The sequence below is a fragment of the Protopterus annectens genome, chromosome 6.part0 (assembly GCF_019279795.1).
Source record: "Protopterus annectens isolate FY-2018-M chromosome 6.part0, PAN1.0, whole genome shotgun sequence".
Taxonomy (NCBI): Eukaryota; Metazoa; Chordata; order Ceratodontiformes; family Protopteridae; genus Protopterus; species Protopterus annectens.
Genome location: NC_056737.1, coordinates 1,357,609,234 through 1,357,628,164, shown reverse-complemented (window position 1 = coordinate 1,357,628,164; position 18,931 = coordinate 1,357,609,234). Strand labels below are relative to the sequence as shown.

Here is an 18,931-nt window from a genome sequence, read left to right as displayed (position 1 = left end):
CCTCGTCACACACAGTGCAAATCTTAACATCTTCAACTCTGCCACATCAAGCTCTGACTCCTGCCTTTTTGTCAATGCCACTGTCTCCAACCCATGTAACATAGCTGGTCTCACTACCCTCTTGTAGACCTTCCCTTTCACTCTTACTGGTACTCATCTGTCACAAATCACTCCTGACACTCTTCTCCACCCACTCCATCCTGCCTGTACTCTCTTCACCTCTCTTCCACACTCACCATTACTCTGAACTGTTGATCCCAAGTATTTAAACTCATCCACCTTTGCCACCTCTACTCCCTGCATCCTCACCATTCCTCTATCCTCCCTCTCATTCACACACATATATTCTGTCTTAGTCCTGCTGACCTCCATTACTCATCTCTCTAGAGCATATCTCCACCTCTACAGGGTCTCCTCCACCTGTTCCCTACTCTCACTACAGATCACAATGTCATCTGCAAACATCATAGTCCACGGGGACTCCTGTCTGATCTCATCTGTCAACCTGTCCATCACCATTACAAATAAGAAAGGGCTCAGAGCTGATCCTTGATGTAATCCCACCTCCACCTTAATCGCATCTGTCACTCCCACCGCAGACCTCACCGCTGTTACACTACCTTTGTACATACTCTTACATACTTCACTGACACTCCCGACTTCCTCATACAATACCACAACTCCTCTCTAGGCACCCTGTCATATGCTTTCTCCAAATCCACAAAGATACAATGCAACTCCTTCTGACCTTCTCTGTACTTCTCCATCAACACTCTCAAAGCAAACCTCGCATCTGTAGTGCTCTTTCCTGGCATGAAACCATACTGCTGATCACTAATCATCACCTCCCTTCTTAACCTAGCTTTCACTACTCTTTCCCATAACTTCATGCTGTGACTGATCAATTTAATCCCTCTGTAGTTACTACAGCTCTGCACATCACCCTTATTCTTAAAAATCAGAACCAAAACACTTTTTCTCCATTCCTCAGGCATCCTCTCACTTTCCAAGATTTCATTAAACAATCTGGTTAAAAACTCCACTGCCATTTGACCTAAACACCTCCATGCTTCTGCAGGTATGTCATCTGGACCAACAGCCTTTTCGTTCTTCATAGCTATCCTTACTTCCTCCTTGCTAATCCACTGCACTTCATGATTCACTATCCGCACATCATCCAACCTTCTCTCCCTCTCATCATCCCCTCAAAGTACTCTTTTCATCTGCTCAACACACTCTCCTCGCTTGCGAGTACGTTTCCCTCATTATCCTTTATCACCCCTACCTGCTGCACATCTTTACTAGCTCAATCTCTCTGTCTAGCCAATCGATACAGGTCCTTTTCTCCCTCTTGAGTGTCCAACCTTTTATACAACTCGTCATACGCCTTAACCTTTGCCATCTCTGTCTTTACCATGCATCTCATCTCCTTATACTTTTGTCTACTTTCTTCATCTCTCTGACAATCCCACTTCTTCTTCGCCAACCTCTTTCTCTGTATACTCTCCTGTACTTCTTCATTCCACCAGCAGGTCTCCTTGTCCTCCTTGGGGATGCAAAATCCAGTGCATTTCTTTGTGCCAGTCCCAAGCCTGAATAAATTGGGAGGGTTGCATCAGGAAGGGCATCCGGCATAAAATTTTGCCAAATCATACATGCAGACAAAAGTACACATCTCCATTAACTAACCTAGCTAAAATGTCTGCAAGTTTCTCAGACACATCTCCTAGCCTCCATCATATAACACCTCCATCATATAACACCCTCACTGCTACACAAAATAAAAATATTCCCACTAGACCATAGCCAAATATTTATACCACATATTTCTACCACAAAACTTCAAACCTACTTTACAAAGCCATTCATGAAACACCATTTTCAGAATTACTACTTCAGACTAACCACCTTACCATTATTTGGAGACATCCACCCAGTCCTGGGCCCCCCCTCAGTCCTTAACCCTACTCAACCCACCATCAGAAAATTCCACAAATCCTTTATATATGGTCACACTAAACTTACAAAACTCCATAATAAAATCCCACACTTGCACATGGCTCACTGATATTCAACTGGCCATCATTGCAGCTACTGAAACTTGGCTAAAACCATAAAGACAATGAGCTTCTCCCACTTGGTTTTGCTACCATAAGATCTGACAGACCACACAAAAAGGGTTGGGGTGTTGCACTACTATTTCCCTCCTCCTATAATATCGTACCATACACTAAGCCCATACCCCAATTTACCACTGCCAAAATTCTTATTTCCTTCCTTAACATGAACAATTGTAAAATAAATATGTATTATAGTCCTGCATATACACCCAGGTAACAGCATTCACTTATTGGAGGAAATTCTCGCATGGATTTCCAACAGTATCAATAATGAAACCATTATACTTGGTGACAAATATTAACTGGCTAGATCTTTGCCCTAACACTCCCTGTTTAAATATCAAGCTATTCAACTTCACTCAGGTCATCATGTCCTCAACCGACCCACTAAGAATAGCTGTGGCTCCATTTTAAATTGGATTGCAGTCAATGACCCTAATAAAGTCTCTTCAGCTGGTACTCTCCCAAACTCCCTTAGCAACCACCTCCCTGCCTTTACTTATTGCACTGTTCCCTCATTTTAAAAGCCACATCAGTACAAACTAATAAAGTACCTAACTAAATTCAACCCTGTGAACTTCACTTGATACCCTACAGAAGATTAACTGGTGCAGGCTACAAATCCTTCCTCTAGATGAGACAGTCCAGCACTTCAGTTCAACATTTCTTAATATACTAAACAGCCTCACTCCTCTTCAACTAGAATGAATCATGCCCCATGGCTGACTAAAGCTACTAAAGAAATGATGAAATCCAGAGACAAGAGCCGGAAATTATGGTTCCCAACAAATTTGAAACCAGGTAAAAATACTAGTCAAAGATAAGAAAAATCACTATACGAAATTTAAGAATGACTACAAGTCAAAACCAAAGGAATTGTGGAATTTTGTAACACCATTACTAAATCCAGCTACAAAAAGAGTAACCCATGCCCTCATCATGACAAAACTCCAATAGAAATAGCCAGCATCTTTAATTGTCACTTTATTAATGCTATAGCACACATCACTGCTTCCTTTCCCCAATCTCATTACCCCATGAACCCTGCTACTCCGTCTAAAGTACCCAGTCATACTGCTTCCAGTATACCTTCCACTCTACCAGCTCTACATGTATATTCACTTTTGTATCCATCCCAACCTCCACAGTAAAAAGACTTGAAGCTCAAACTGTGCACTAATGCTCCTGACAACCTACCTATAAAATTCTTAAAGTTAGCTGCTGAATCTATTGCCTACTCTACAGCCATCCTTCTAAACAGATCTGTCCAAGAATATGTCCCTAAAATCTGGAAAAAAAGCCTATATTCTTCCTCTTCATAAAGGAGGCAATAATTCTGATATCTCAAACCTCTGACCTATTGCCATTCTCTCTCCAATCTGTAAGATCCTAGAAAAGTGCATCTGTACTCAAATCCTACACTTTCTTCTTCACAACCAAATCTCCTCTCCCACACAGCATGGCTTTAGACAAGGTCACAGAACCACAACTGCCCTCATATCCTTCATGGACACAATCAACAGAGCTCGTGACTCAGGCAAAAATTGTCTCCTCTCTATTCCTAGACTTTTCAAAAGCTTTTGATACTGTCTCTCACCCCCTGCTTCTAAACCAGCTGTCTGACATTGGCCTCTCTCCTCCCTTAGCTGGTTCTGTAGTTATTTTACTGACAGACAACAGGCTTTCAAATTACAAGATTCCTTCTCCCTATATCTCAATAACCCTACTTGAGTTCCCTAAGGTTCTATTCTAGGACACTTCTTATTCAGCATTTTTATTAATAGTGTCTACTCCTCTCTAAGTCAATACGATGATAACTCGACAGTTATATGCACCTCTAATTCCATAACCAAACAACTAACTCAGTCAGCCTTCACTACTACTGAGACATAGATGCAACGATTACCTTTCCCTCAACCCTACCAAAACGAAAACTCATGGCCTTCACACCTAAGAAGTCTATCACCCTTAAAGCCCAGTATACTATACTCTCACAAAGCAACACAGTCATGGAGGTCGTTACTCAGACAAAACTGCTAGGAGTATTTATTCGACATACACATAAAACACAGCATCAGCAACACCCACCAAATGCTGGAATCCTCTATAGGCACAAAAACTTTCTTAGCCCCTCCACTAAACAAGTCCTTAATTCCACTTACCTAATACGTTCCCTACTCTATGGTGTACTTCTCGCTTGTTAAAACAACGTTACTAAAATTGCCTCTAATACCAAACATTTTACCCACCACTCTACTGCTCTTCACTATCTCAACTGGCTTGAACTGCCTCACTACCTCTCCTGCCTACAACTGAATACAGCCCACAAAAAATCTTTAAACCATAAGACTACCCTGCCCTTATTCAGATTTTCATGGCTTACTAACCAAATAGGGCTCTCAGATCAGAGAATCAACACCTTTTGCCGATTTATAAACCACTCCTGTCTGCTGGACAGCTTCTGCACTCATGCTCTGTAGCCAAGGCCTGGAATGCCCTACCTTTGACTATTAGAACTACAAAAAATCCTGGCACTTTCAAAGCCTCTCTAAAAACTTTGTCTTCCAAGTGGAACTGTACCTGCACCTCGTCTCCTTCCCTCAAATCACAATCAGCCTTTACCTAACATAGGTACTCATATTGGACATGTAATACACTTAATACAAGGTGCAATGCCTTGCTACTTTACGCTGTTTTATCTATACTAAGGCCAGGTGTAAGCCTCACTAGTAACCACTGTTAACATTTTATTTTTATGCAGTGTAGAATCATGTGTCATTTTGTAATTCAATTCACCTGATAGAAATGTTACGTCATGTTCTGAATCAAGTCATTTTGTTATCTGATTCTGATTCCATTTTAAAATGCTTCACTATGCTGTATATAGCCCTGCAAAGAACTTACTCCAACTGTATCTAGCCCTGTAACAAACTTACTCCAATTGTATTTACTTCATGTCATACTATTGCTGTGTATTCTCCAGCAATTTACTTATCCCAAATGTATTTCCTTTATATTATGTGCTTGTGATCGTATCTATTGTGTGTTTTCTGTTTCGTGTTACCTGTGGAGCTCGTCTCCCTGGGCCTCCACTGAAAATGGACTCTTAGGCCCATTGGACTAAATGCAAATAAATAAAATTATGGCAAACATTGTATGGGGAAAATAAGATGAGGTCTTCCAAACCAGCTACTAAAGAACTGGGGTGGGAGTGAAGAGGATATGTAATGCAATCGAGTTATAACCAAGTTGGTCGATACCGCATTCAGTTATTGCACTAGTGTAGAACTGATAAAGTGCTTGGTAAAAGCAGATGAACAAGAACATCAGAGGACATTAGACTCTGATAGCATGATTACCCTAGTGGTAGGTGGTAGCATGATTACCTTAGTGGAACAAAATATAGTTCTAAGAGAAAAGCCAAATCCACTGAATTTCATTGAGATCATTTGTTTCTGTGGAGAGAAATGGTATTACCAGTTAGAGGTGTAAACCCAGTCTGAGAAAAAAAAAAAATGTTTTTTTTTGGGGGGGGGGGGGGGGCTTATATCCCTGCTAATTGAGTATAAAAACGGAGATCAAACAAAACTGGTGAGAGGCATATTCCCCAGCCCAACGAACTGTGCATTCTTGCACATCTGTCGTCCATGTCTAGTAAATAAATATTATATATGGGTCTACTTCCCTTGACCTAAATTTCATTTGACTGACAACTCATTTGACTGACTCCCATTTCACTGACAGCTTACAATGCTGAATTGCAACATACTATATCTTAAAACAAAGACAAGCACACTTAGAACACCAGTAACTAACCCTTTCCAGAATTAAAAAATGACTTACTTGCCTCCTAATGTGGGGGTCTGTGCCCCCCAATTATATATAGTAACTCTAGGATGGCACTACAGTGGGGAAAATGGTATACACCTTTAACTTGCCTTACAGTACTCTACACGCTGCCACTATGTCTATGTTAACCAGAGAGATTAAAGAAGCTGAGGATTTCATTAAGCATCGGCTTTCGGAAAGCCGTTTTAGAACTATTTTTGTTCACTTAACTAGTGAATTAGACTTGCACATCAATGAAGTCACTATGAGAAAGAAGTCAAAACTAGATCGTGATATCAACATTTACGATCAGAAAGTAGCTTACAACTATTTTGTACCTGGTTTTCGTAACTCCACGGCGCAAAAACAAAGGTCTAACTTTGTTCATCAGCCTAGTAGTTCTTCCTTACCTTCATATAAGCGTTTTCAAAACCACGCTGTCACATTTACTAACAGTAGTTCCGACTACAATGTGTCTTTTCCACCTTTGATGTCTTGCTCTGTTTTTTTCTAAACCAGGCACTAATTCTGACAGGCCTTTGGACTGTAATAAGACTGTTGTTACAAACAAATCATCTGATGGCCACCTGAGTAATTCTACTGATCCTGTGGCCATTACTGCTAACAACAAAGACAAAGCATTGACTTTACCAACTGACGGTTCTTCTAAAAAGAACAGTTCCAACACCTTTGGTAAGAGTTCAGTGCTGACTAGAAGCAGGACTTTTTTGGGCTCAAGTTCGTCAGGGGACGAGGAATAACTGACTGTACAGAGGACTTTGGTATCATTAACTTAACTGATTTTTCTTTTACCCAGGTTGAACTGTCTGTGTTAAAATACGGCTTAAACTTCATTCCCAGTCAGAAGGCTGATTACAGTAGAACTATTGTAGACATCAAAAAATTTACCAGGCAACTTAATCTGTCTTTTTTGATGCACGGCATTTTTGAAAACCATAAGGTAGTTAGTAAACCTTCTAGTTTTGTTCCTAACTTACACTACACAATTAAGTCTTATGAGGAATTATGTATTAAAGATGTGAATTCATTGTTCAAAAGAAAAAACTTTTATCACAACAATTTAGATTATTCAGAAAGACAAGCACTAAAACATCTAAAGGAGTTAGCAATCACGCTTAGATTTATGAAAAGTGACAAGGGTTCAAACATAGTAGTTATGAAGCATGATGATTACTACAAGAAAATGTCGGACATTTTAGATAACACCTGTGAATATGAGATAATTGCACTGTTTGATATCATGAAATGTTTTAATAAGGTGCATTCTTATATTTATGATGCTTTAATGTGTGGTGAAATCACTTTAAGTCTTTACAACTTTTGTGTGGTTGATGACCCTAAGATCGGGGTTATTTTTGGAATTCCCAAAACCCACAAAAACGTTATAAATCCTCCTTTACGTCCAATCGTGTCATCCCCACACTCCGTCACAGAGGGCATTTCTTTAATAATAGATACTATATTGGGGCCTTTATTAGAAACCCAACCATCTTTCATAAAAGATTCTTGGCATTTCCTGGACAAGGTAAAAACCTTTCAAGAGAAAAAGATTTTTGATCCTACTAAACATATTGTGTTTACCTTAGACGTCAATTCTTTATATACCTGTATACCCCACAATGACGGAGTAGAAGCGGTACGAAGTTTTTTAGTTTCGAAGAAACTTCTAAACAGTTCTCAGATTTCTTTAGTTTGTCGATTTCTGGACATTATTTTGGAAAACAATTTTTTCTTATTTAGGAACCTTTACTATAGGCAAAAACGTGGGGTTGCTATGGGTTCTCCAGCTGCCCCAGCTTATGCCAATACAGTCATGGCTTGGTGGGAGGAAGAGGTTTTGTCCACTCTAAACACCAAATTTAAAATACTATTCTACGGTAGATACATTGACGATCTCATTTTTATCATCGAGGGTAACAAAACTAGTGTGGACAATATGGTACACCAAATTAACTCCAGGTTGGATTTCCTTCAATTCACCCTGGGTGATGTAGGATTAACTATTAATTATTTGGATGTGCATCTTTGGTGGGATTCTGTTGATAATTGTTTTCAAAGCAAAATACATAGAAAAAGAACTTTTACCAATGGATATTTACATTTTTCTAGTGGACATCCAAAGTACATCATTAAAAACATCCCCAGGGGACAATTTATAAGAGCCAGCCGTATGACCACTAGAGAGATAGACGTTCTACACGAATTTCATCATATTGTGTACCTATTTAGCCTTAGGGGCTATGAAGAGAATTTTTTAATGAACACAGGAACTGAGGTTTTTAATAAACGTGATTCGTTTTTTCCACCAATATTGACAAAAGGTTTCATTAAGAACCAAAACCAGGAATTTGAAGTTAATGCAGTGGCCAGGAACCAAGTTAACACAGAACATTATTGCTCTTTTGAAATGAGCTCAGACTGCTTCAGGATTAAAAAGATACTAGAGGACAATTGGAAAGTTATTAAAGGGAATCAGGACATCACCAAAGTAGTGGGTTGTAAACCCAATTTTGTGTTCCGTAAAAACAACTCGTTGAAAACTATTTTAGAGAGAGCTAGTACTAGTAAAGCACTACCCATTTTTAGTAACAACAATAGAAAAGGGATGTTTAGGTGTGAAAATTGTACTGTTTGTCGTTTCATTTCTGAAGGTCCGTTTATTAACGTTGTAACCTCTGACAGGATTTTAGAAGTGCCAAGTTATGTTAATTGTACAAGTGGTGGGCTTATATACATTGGTTTATGTTCTGTGTGCCCAGCTTTCTATGTTGGCATGACCACTAGAAGCTTGGGCACACGCATTAAAGAACATTTGTATGCTATTAAGACAAAAAAACCATAATAATGCTTTATTCAGACATTCAACTGTTTGCATTAATTTTAAAAAATTTATGTTTACTGTGTTAGAAATATGTACACATGACTGTAGGGCTGGTGACTTCAGGAATTACGTAGAGCAACGAGAGGTTTTATGGCAGATAAAACTTTTTTCTGACAACCCTCCTGGGTTAAATGACACCATTAATCTGAAATGTTTTTTAAAACATCGTAAACTCTCTATTTCTAAAAATTTAGATAGGAACAAGCTACTTGAGTTATTGTCAGAATAGCATGCTTGATGTTTTTATTAAGTTTTCTAATGGTATCTTTTTAAAAACTTTGATTAATTATGTAATTAATCACATGATGTACTGATTACTTTGTTTATTTAAGTGACGTGTTTGATTATGTGGGCTGTATTCTGAAGAAGTTTATTTTAACGAAAGCGGAGATTAAACTTTTTATACGCTATTTCTGGTCGTGTTCACTTGTGCTTTCTCTGCCTTCCTCCTTTTTTGTTACGCTGCCACTACTGCTGGGAACGCACTAAATATTCACCACATTACTTTAGATGCTTCCCATAAAAATGTAAATAGAAAAACACATTTAGAAACACAACACTAGTTTCTACATGACAGTCAGCACTATAAGTTACAGTAATTCTTTTTATCACAAACAAATCACAGGTGAAGGAAAACCCACAACAAGTCTAGGTCTTACATGTCGGTGAAATGGAAGTCAGTCAAATGAAATTTAGGTCAACTGGGTGTCCGTCAAATGGGTGTCGGCAAATGAAATTTAGCAAATGAAATTTAGGTCAAGTGAAGTATATATATATATATATATATATATATATACATACATATATATATATATATATATACACACACACACACACACACATAAATAGGTTTACTATCATAGTCATTATCCTGAGACATAATATTGAATGCCAGAAATGCTGAGGACCACAATGTTTAAAAATCTTGAATACCCAATTTCGCTATTACTGTGAACCAAGAAGCGAGTAATAAAGCTCCTTCAAAGGTGTGAACCTATGAACAAGTGCTAGCATGGGACATGGGTTCTTCAGGGCGAGACCCAAAAACAAGTTTTAACGCATGTTCTGCCGGGGGGGGGGGGTGGCAAATAGAGGAGCTCAATATTGTGGTCTGTAGCATTTTTTAGCATTTTGTTCTTTCAATGATATAGTCTCAGGACTACGATTTTCAAGACTGTGGGCTTCAAGATTATGATAGTAAGCTATACATATCTGTATGGGAACCCATTATTTTGGCAAAATCTAAGGCTGAACCACAAATTATCTCACTGAAAAGGTCAAAGCACAAAACAATAAAATCACTGTAAACACAGGAACAGCTGTGTGAAAATGCAGGACAGTGGGGATCGGGGAATTTACCATCTCTCTACTGTAGTGCAATCTTAGTGTTACTATATAGAGTTATCAGGGAAGTGGGGGGGTGCACAGGGACTTGCCCCCCCCCCCCAAAAAAAGCTGTTTTCTATTTTTTCATTGCTCACTGCTTTGTGCCTCAGTCTTTTAGGTGCAATCATTTGTGGTACTGCATTTACAGGTTTTGACTTAACTATATGAATCCATATATATTACACCCACACACTATATACATATATATATATATATATATATATATATATATATATATATATATATATATATAGTAATGGAACTCAAGCTGAACAAAAGGAAGATACCATGGAATTACATAAAAATGACACTGCAACTACTATGGCCGCTGAGATTAGCAGTAATAATGGTGATGGAGAGTTATTACAGCACAATGCAAAGTCTGATGATATAAATACATGATGAGCTTTTGCCACGGGGGAAGAGATGAAGAACCAACGGAACAGTTTAAGTCATACAACCAATAATGGGGCAGTAGCTGAAGAAACAAATATGATAGAGCATGAAGGAACAAGTGGGCCAGTAGTAAGACCAAAAGATCCCTCATATGTCTTAAAAAAAAAACAGACATTTATGAAACTGCCACTTCCCATACGTCACAAGAACAGATACATTCAGATTCGATCGAGAAGCAGGGGGCAACAGAAGAGAAAATATGTTCCAGATGAAGAAGGATATCAAACCATCAAGAAATTGTGGAGGAAAGTGGACACTCCTTGATATGGAATATTTCACATAGAACTCTTTCTACAGATGAGGCTTCTGTGCTTGAGAGAGGCCTTACCTTTATTCCCTCACAGCCAGCAGACTTAACAGAAACTGTTTTGGATATGAAGATGTTTATTCAGAATGTGATGTTGAAGGTGGTCTTATCCACTATCTAACACAGGTACTGATGAGTTTTCTAGTTCTAAAAAACCTAGTAGCATCATTATCATCAACTATCCTTTACTAGAAGCCTTTGGTAAATTGTGTATTAATGCTTTCTTTGAATTGTTTAATGAAACTGGGCATAGGAAGAGGTTTTATAATTTAAATGTGCATGAACAGCGAGCTTTGAAAGATCTACAGAATGATAATATCATTATAAAGCCAGCTGACAAAGGAGGACTTACAGTCATTATGGAGAGTAGTTATGATAGAGTTATGGCTGAGATGTTAAATGATGCTTCTACTCATCGATGTATTAATGTTTTAGATTTCAATAGAATGATTGAATGAAAATCTGTATTAATCAAGTGATGATGGAGTTAAACAGTGTCATTTCTGAACAGCTATATACATATTGTTTGGTTGGAAATCCTACAGTGCCATGTATACAAAGCATTACCAACATCCATAAGCACTCCTATTCTCCTCCATTAAGACCAATTATTTCAGGGGAAGAATGGCTTATGGAACCGTTCTAAATATATATTGAGAAACAGTTGTGTCCGATTTTGGATTCAAATAACATTACAAGATACTAACCATTTTTTTTTTACAAGATTTGTACCAGTTTTTTTTTTTATTGAACATGATATTACCACTGATTTTTATTTTTGTGACCATGGATGTTTGTCCTTTATTCACTGTTATTCCCAATGGGGTGGGAATTATATCCGTGTAACGATATCTGCTGGATCATGGTGGGATGGAGAGGAATAATATTCATATGTTATGTAGATTTATGGAGATTGTTTTGAATTATAATGCTTTTGTCTTCAGAGAACATTATTTACAATTAGATGGCGTAGCTATGGGCACAGCTTCTGTTCCCCAGTTCGGAACAGAAATATATCCTCAATAACCAGACTTCTGTAATGTATATTCCATTCTATAGACGTTTTGTTAACGGCATGTTTTATTTGGACTGGATATACACAAAGTCTAGAATATTTCTATGATTATATACAGGGCAACACTACTTATCTAAAATTTGATATAATGAAAAGTAAGGATGAGATTAATGTCTTGGAATTATGCATTAGGAAGGATGAACAAGGAAATATTACTACAGGGATATACGTTATATCTTGTTATAGAAACAAGATACTGCATAGAAATAATATGCATCCTCCCCATATTTTTTTTCAATATAGTCAAAGGACAGGCCATTAGGGCTTCAAGACTTAATGTTACTGACCAAGACTTCCAAGATAAGTTAAAACATCTACTGATTAATTTTGTAAACAGAGGATATAATTGTCAGCATGATAGGCAAATCTGTAATAATGTTAGTAAGTTGAGAAATAGTACTGGACGACCATCTTCTTCCAATGTTTATGGACAGTATACATTTAAAAGAGCTAGAGATGGTGGAGCTTGATAGTCCCTGTTTTATAGTAATGAAGTTGTATACATTACAGATAATATGAAACATTAGAACATACTCACTACTGAGAAATTAAGAGATAGTAGGTAACAGACCTAACTTTAGATACAAGAACAAAAAAAATTGTCAAAAGGATGTTATGTGGTTATAAACGTGTGACATTGGATGAAGCTACAAGATACAATGAGGTAATGCAGATGTTTCCTTGTGGGTCATGTAATTATTGTCAGTAAAATGATACAAGTGGCCAATTCTGTCTGTCATTCTTTTACTGGCAAAACATATACTTTTCATGTAAATGCTAGTGGTAATAGTAGATATTAGTTATATGGCCTACTGTATCATCTGTAGGTCATTTTATGTAGGAAAGACAAATCGACTGCTTAGAGACAGTATAAGAGAACACATATATACTATTAGGATAAAAATATAAATAATGCATTAGTAAAATGTAGTTAATACAGCTAATAATTATAGTTTTAAATTTTTGGTCATAGAAGAAACAAAGATTAGGGGACTTGAGGAATCATACTGAAGTTACAGAAACAAAATGGATTATCAGACAGACTACATGCTGATAATGATTTACGGCTTAATGGACATACTACCACTGAAGCCAGTTTTAAAAGCTAGACCTTTGTTTAAATGAGTTAATATTTGTTTTTTATTAATGGTGTTTTATATATGTTAGTTAATTTAGCATGGGTTTCTTGATAGTATTTTATAAGAATTAGTTGATGTTGCTCCTATATAATTTAGCATTTTTTATTTTTATTTGAAATATGTAACGTTGTAGAACTGTTCTGGTTTGTAGGCTGTTAAATGTGATGGGAAGTTATAGTTCTAAGGAACTTATGTTTAGATAGTATATTTACCAAATGTGATTGCTGCTTATTTAATATATATATATATATATATATATATTATTATTTTATTTGTATTATAAAAAAAAAAAAAAAAAATAGTATATATATATATATATATATATATATATATATATATATATATATATATATATCCGTTCGATTCTCAGTTAGAGCGTCTTCTGTTTGGCGACATGCATGAATGGGCATTCCTTCGTTGAAGGTTGTGTATTAGGCCCAGCAAGCCAGCACATAAAAATCTACTGCCAATCATTAGCGGACCAGAGTTCCTCTGTGGCGACCCCTAACCGGGAAAAAGCCGAAAGACACTACTACTACTACTATTTTTATTTGTATTATGTGACGTTGCAGAATTATTTTGTCTTGTAGGCTATTAAATGTAACATGATGCTACAGCTTTACGGAATGTATGTTTATATGTTTATACAGTTACTTAACAGTTGTCATTGGAATGATCTTACATTGTAATTGCGGTCTAGATCATATGTTTCAAATGTCCATTTCTGATTAGGCTATGAATTTTTAAATAGTGTAGGTTTTTTTGAATGGAAATAGTGGTCTGAAGAAGCCAGCTGAGTACTTGCGAAAGCACTTACCGTATTTAAAGTTTTATTCAATAAACTTGTGTTTTATATACTCTGGCCATGTTTCAGACAATGCACTCTTTTGGAATATTATTTTGTATCTGTATTGTCCGTTCATCTTAGTTGCTGGTGTTGTCGTGTTTTGGATTATATATACAAGCAAATTCAAAGCACAACCCAGCAGTACCCCACTTGCTTAGCCTTCGCCCCTTTCACCATAAAGATTTTTGATGTTATGCTTTACCAGTTCAATGCGCTATATTTTGTTAAATAAAAGTTTTTGGCAAATACAGTACCACATATTCCAGACTGCCTATGCCAGTATATTATACATTTTTTATATATCTTTCTTTAGACATATTCCAACACTTTTCATACACAATCATATCCAGATTTATTTCTTGAAAACATTTGTAAGGATTTTCTTTGTAGTTTCCCAGCAGATTCCTGTCCTAAAATTCTCAGCATCACTTCCTGAGGTATGCCAATTGCCCTCTGCTACACCTTAAATCTAGTCACTTTTAGTAATGTCACAATTCCTTATTATGCCATTTATTGTTTATTATTCACAGGTGTATTACAGTTCCAGATACTGAATCCTGAAGCAATCATATTTTTCTAATAGTATAGACACTGATATAATTGCACATCTAAACTATATCTCATCTTCACTCCAGCTATGGAGATGGGGCTGGTATTTGATAAACTATACTTTAGATGAGGATATCTGTGGTATGTCTGCAATCAGATGTCTTAGGGAATGACACTTTTTCTTGGTTAATGTCCTGATTATATAACCAGATGATGTGCATAATTAATAGGCTGATGCACCGTCAAAGCACGGCCAACAATACTGAAAAGGCAGATTCTTCCACTCATCCAGTATACAGTACTTGCACACTACAAGATAGGTTATAGTACAATCTGCTGAGGAGTTACAACCAGCTAGTCCAAAGGAAGTGGTAATGCAGGGAAGCCTTGCAGCAAAACTCTTTAGTATGGGAAAATTAACCAGGAGCGTGAACTGCTAACTCCCATCTCTCCTTATCTACCTTTACCAGCAAATGAGCCTAAATCAACCTGAGCCAGCTGATGCACAATCAGGTCTTTATTACTGCAGCAAAAGCCAGCCAATCAGAACTGCCATTCTTTGCCACTGTATGGTGCATTTAATATTACTATTTAGTGAAGCATGGATAGATGACACAACAATGACATTTGGTACGTAGGAGTATGGGATGCAAAACACTAAGCAATGTGTACTAAGTTCTATGGAGATACTGCAATGCAGATACCTAATGGTAGAAATTTTACAAATTATTAAAAGCACTTTATAATGGTGAAGTTCTTTGGTGTGACAAGATGTTCAGTTTCACTGAAATGTAGCTCTGCAGAACATGATCAAAACTTACTTTGTCTCTGTGGATGTAGGCTGCCATTCCAACCATGATCTCCATGAAAAAGATAGCCAACATCATACCTGCAAACTGAAGAAAATGTGTATTTTATGTTTATAGGAGAAAATTAGACTTCTGCTCCGATTTCAATGCATACATACTGTAGACAATGATACTTACAGTTTGATGCCAATATACACACTTTAAAAGCAATATTTTGCCATATTAGGAAGACACATTGAGCTACATTTACAAAAGACAGCAGAACTGTTTTTCATTCTGGTTTTCATTTGGCTTTTCTCAATCATTAGAAAAGAAATATTATGGAGGTTTCAGAATTTCTTTTCAAAATTTATATGCAGTGCATTCATAAATTTCAGTGGCTCATGCTTTCTGCATACTGCTGTCTGTGTTATTCTGCAGACGTCATGACCAGAATTGAAAGCATCTAATACAACTCCATAGAGGAACTGCGTCCAGGTCTCTGAAATGCAGACTTACTCAAATATCAAGCCAAAAGAATAATCTTGGTTATATTTCACAGTAAATCAGACTCTTGCGGCCAAAAGACTAATCTTGGTTATATATCAGAGTAAGTCAGACTCCTGCAGCTGCGGCCAATTAAGATTACATTGACTTTGTATATTTTAAATTTAACTAACTAGTCTGTTTTACTGCCTACAAAATTATGACCCTTCCATAATAATTGCACAAGTACTTGAAAATGAGTGGCAATGCACAGCATTACTACATTTCTAATATCAGATATTGTAGTGGTGCTGTTTTTGGGATGAAAAACTAATGGATGATAAATAGATCCACCCGGATCTCCAGTCAAACTGCATAAAATGCATCATTTTTATTTATTTATTTTATTTCCAGTTTGATTACTGGGGAAGTCCACTGGGCCCAAATGTCCCGTTTTCAGTGGAGGCCCAGGGAGAAAAGCTCCAAGATACACAATACAGTACAGATTCAAAAGATACAAAAGTAAAATGATACATTATATAGAACAGTTTACAGATATGTACATTCAGTGTCACGTATAGTCAACAAGGGTTGTTGTGGTTGATCTTGAGGGTTATACAGATTCATTTGTGCAAACACTCTTGCGTAATAGGTGTAGAGACACTTGACATACACACTTCTGAGGGGTGTGTGTGGAAACACTTTACATACACATTAAAAGTAAGATGCTATTTGCAATATTTACACAGTAGAGTGATTTTCACAGTTAAGTGGCTATAGGAGTTTAGATTTTAAAAGAAATCAATGGTTTCCTTTAACTAAATAGGACTGGCATGTAATTCATACTAGAACCAGTACTTAGAATTCAGCTACCAAATGTAAACAAGCATTTTTCAGCTTACACAACCACTTACAAATTAATCTATGAACACTATTAACTGTATCTTACTTTATATGATGTGAATTAAGATGCAGCAGACTGCCAGTGTGGAATGTTCTAGTACACCATATGTAACAGCAATGTACCCAGAGCAAAAAGGGGGGAGACAGAGCACACAGACATCAATTTCTCTAGTCTATGCTGGTGCCAATGAAATGAAATGAAGAAAATTATACATATATTTAGATGTGATTTCACTTTACAAATATAAACAAAAAAATGTCTTGTATCAAGAAAGTGTCCCAGACACAAAATCAAGTTCCATCAACCAAGGTTAGAGCTTTCGCCAGCTTGTATCACAAGACTTCTTCAGAATAAAACCCACAAGCATACAATAACCACAAATTTAAAAGACATTAATTGGCCACATGACCAAGTCTCCACCAATAAAACATAATTTAAAATTATTCAACCCATTGACCTGCGTTTGATTACTGGCTTGGGTGACTGAGTAACAGGGAGGGATGGGTATGCCTAGTCTGAGGAGATGGTTAAGTGGGTGTTCCCTGCTATGATCTCTAGGGGAGGCTGGGTGCATGGTCCAAAGAAGGGAAATAGTAGTGGACATGGCTGATCTACTGAGGAGGTGGGGGTGATACAAAGCATGCCCACTCCTCAGACATTACCACAGACACCAAACTGGGATGGTGGATTAATGCCAGAGTTATTAAAGTAACATTTTCCACTGTCTGAAGGTGAAAGCTAGCCCCTCAGGGTATCCTCAGGATCTGCACTGGTCCAATCTGATCAAGTCTGGAATGGGGGGATGGAGAAGCTATTAGACTAGTTGATGATGATGTGCACTGGGTGGGAAAGACCACAGGATGAAGTAGAGAAGCAAAAGGTATTATTCATGGCAACAATATAAACAGGGCAGTAAACGTGCATTTTTGAACAGCAGGTACCTACCCCCACACACTAAATACAACTGATTAGTTCAAACTAAATCCTAGTTAAGGAAAACACTACCTATCTATTTGCAACTCACATTCCACGCTCAGATATTAACAAAAACATAGCATATACATAAAAAGATATGCATAAACCAACTTAACTATAATTTTTTTGGCTAACTAATGCAATAAAGCCTTCATCAGGTCTGTGACAAGAACTAAAAATAAAAAAAAACTCTGTACTGGCAAAACTAGTCAGGAGGAGAAGGTAACCACACACACCACAAACCCAGTCTCACATAGACCTACCACAACTGCAAACCAAACACAAACACACAAAAACATACTCGGAGGCTCTAATTAAAAATCTATCAAAACAACAGGGGCCTCCAAAGCAGACATCCAAGCAAACAATACCTCAAAACATAGCACATGCAACACATAGTTCACAAAGTCAGTGTGCCAAACAGACACAGCCCTTAAGGCCAAACATGCCTGATACACTTATAATAGGTGACTCCATAGTCAGAGACACTGACGTCCCGCTCACCAGACTGAACAAGGAAAAGGTTACAGTAAGCTGCCTGTCGGGTGCTAGAATCTGCCACATAACACAAGCACTCAGGTCACTCCAAAGCAAGTACAAATATGACTCAGTCATTGTCCATGCTGGTGTGAATGACCCGAGATGTACCTCCCTGGACTACATGAAAAGAGACAGAGGAGCTCTCTGATTATGTAGCCCTGGCCGGTATGACCCTGACCCTGAGCAGCATCTTACCCTCACCAAGAATGATGCCACAGTACAAAGACAAAATGATCAGCTTTAACAATTAGCTCAATTACTGGTGTCATTCTAAGGGGATCCAATGTCTGTCTGCTTGGGATGACATGCTTGACAAGCCATGCTGCTTCGCAAGGGACGGCTTGCACCTCTCACCCCTGGGCTTCAGGATATTGGCCAAGGCTCTTGCCACCCCTATAGTGCCTTTTTTAGGCAAGGCTCAAAAGACAAACCCACCTCCCTAGAAAACGCAAGTGGAAAAAAAAACTAAGGGTAATGCTGCTCAATGCCAGAAGTCTAAACCTCAAGATTCACGCTCCCGAAGCCCTCCTCAGTATGGAGAACATTGATGTCTGTGCAGTGACTGAAACCTGGTTCAAGGCTCCTGAGAGCACCCCAGCACTACCAGGTTATACCTCATATCATGCTTT

General features: G+C 37.6%; 1 protein-coding gene across 1 annotated transcript in view; it reads right to left on the bottom strand.

Moving 5' to 3' along the window:
• The window catches only part of LOC122803979 (CD63 antigen-like), a 407,707-nt gene that overhangs the window by 130,600 nt on the left and 258,176 nt on the right, over positions 1–18,931 (bottom strand). The window contains exon 3 of the mRNA XM_044073658.1: positions 15,431–15,505. Within this exon, the coding sequence (XP_043929593.1) occupies positions 15,431–15,505 (75 nt within the window). The remainder of the gene's footprint in view (positions 1–15,430; positions 15,506–18,931) is intronic.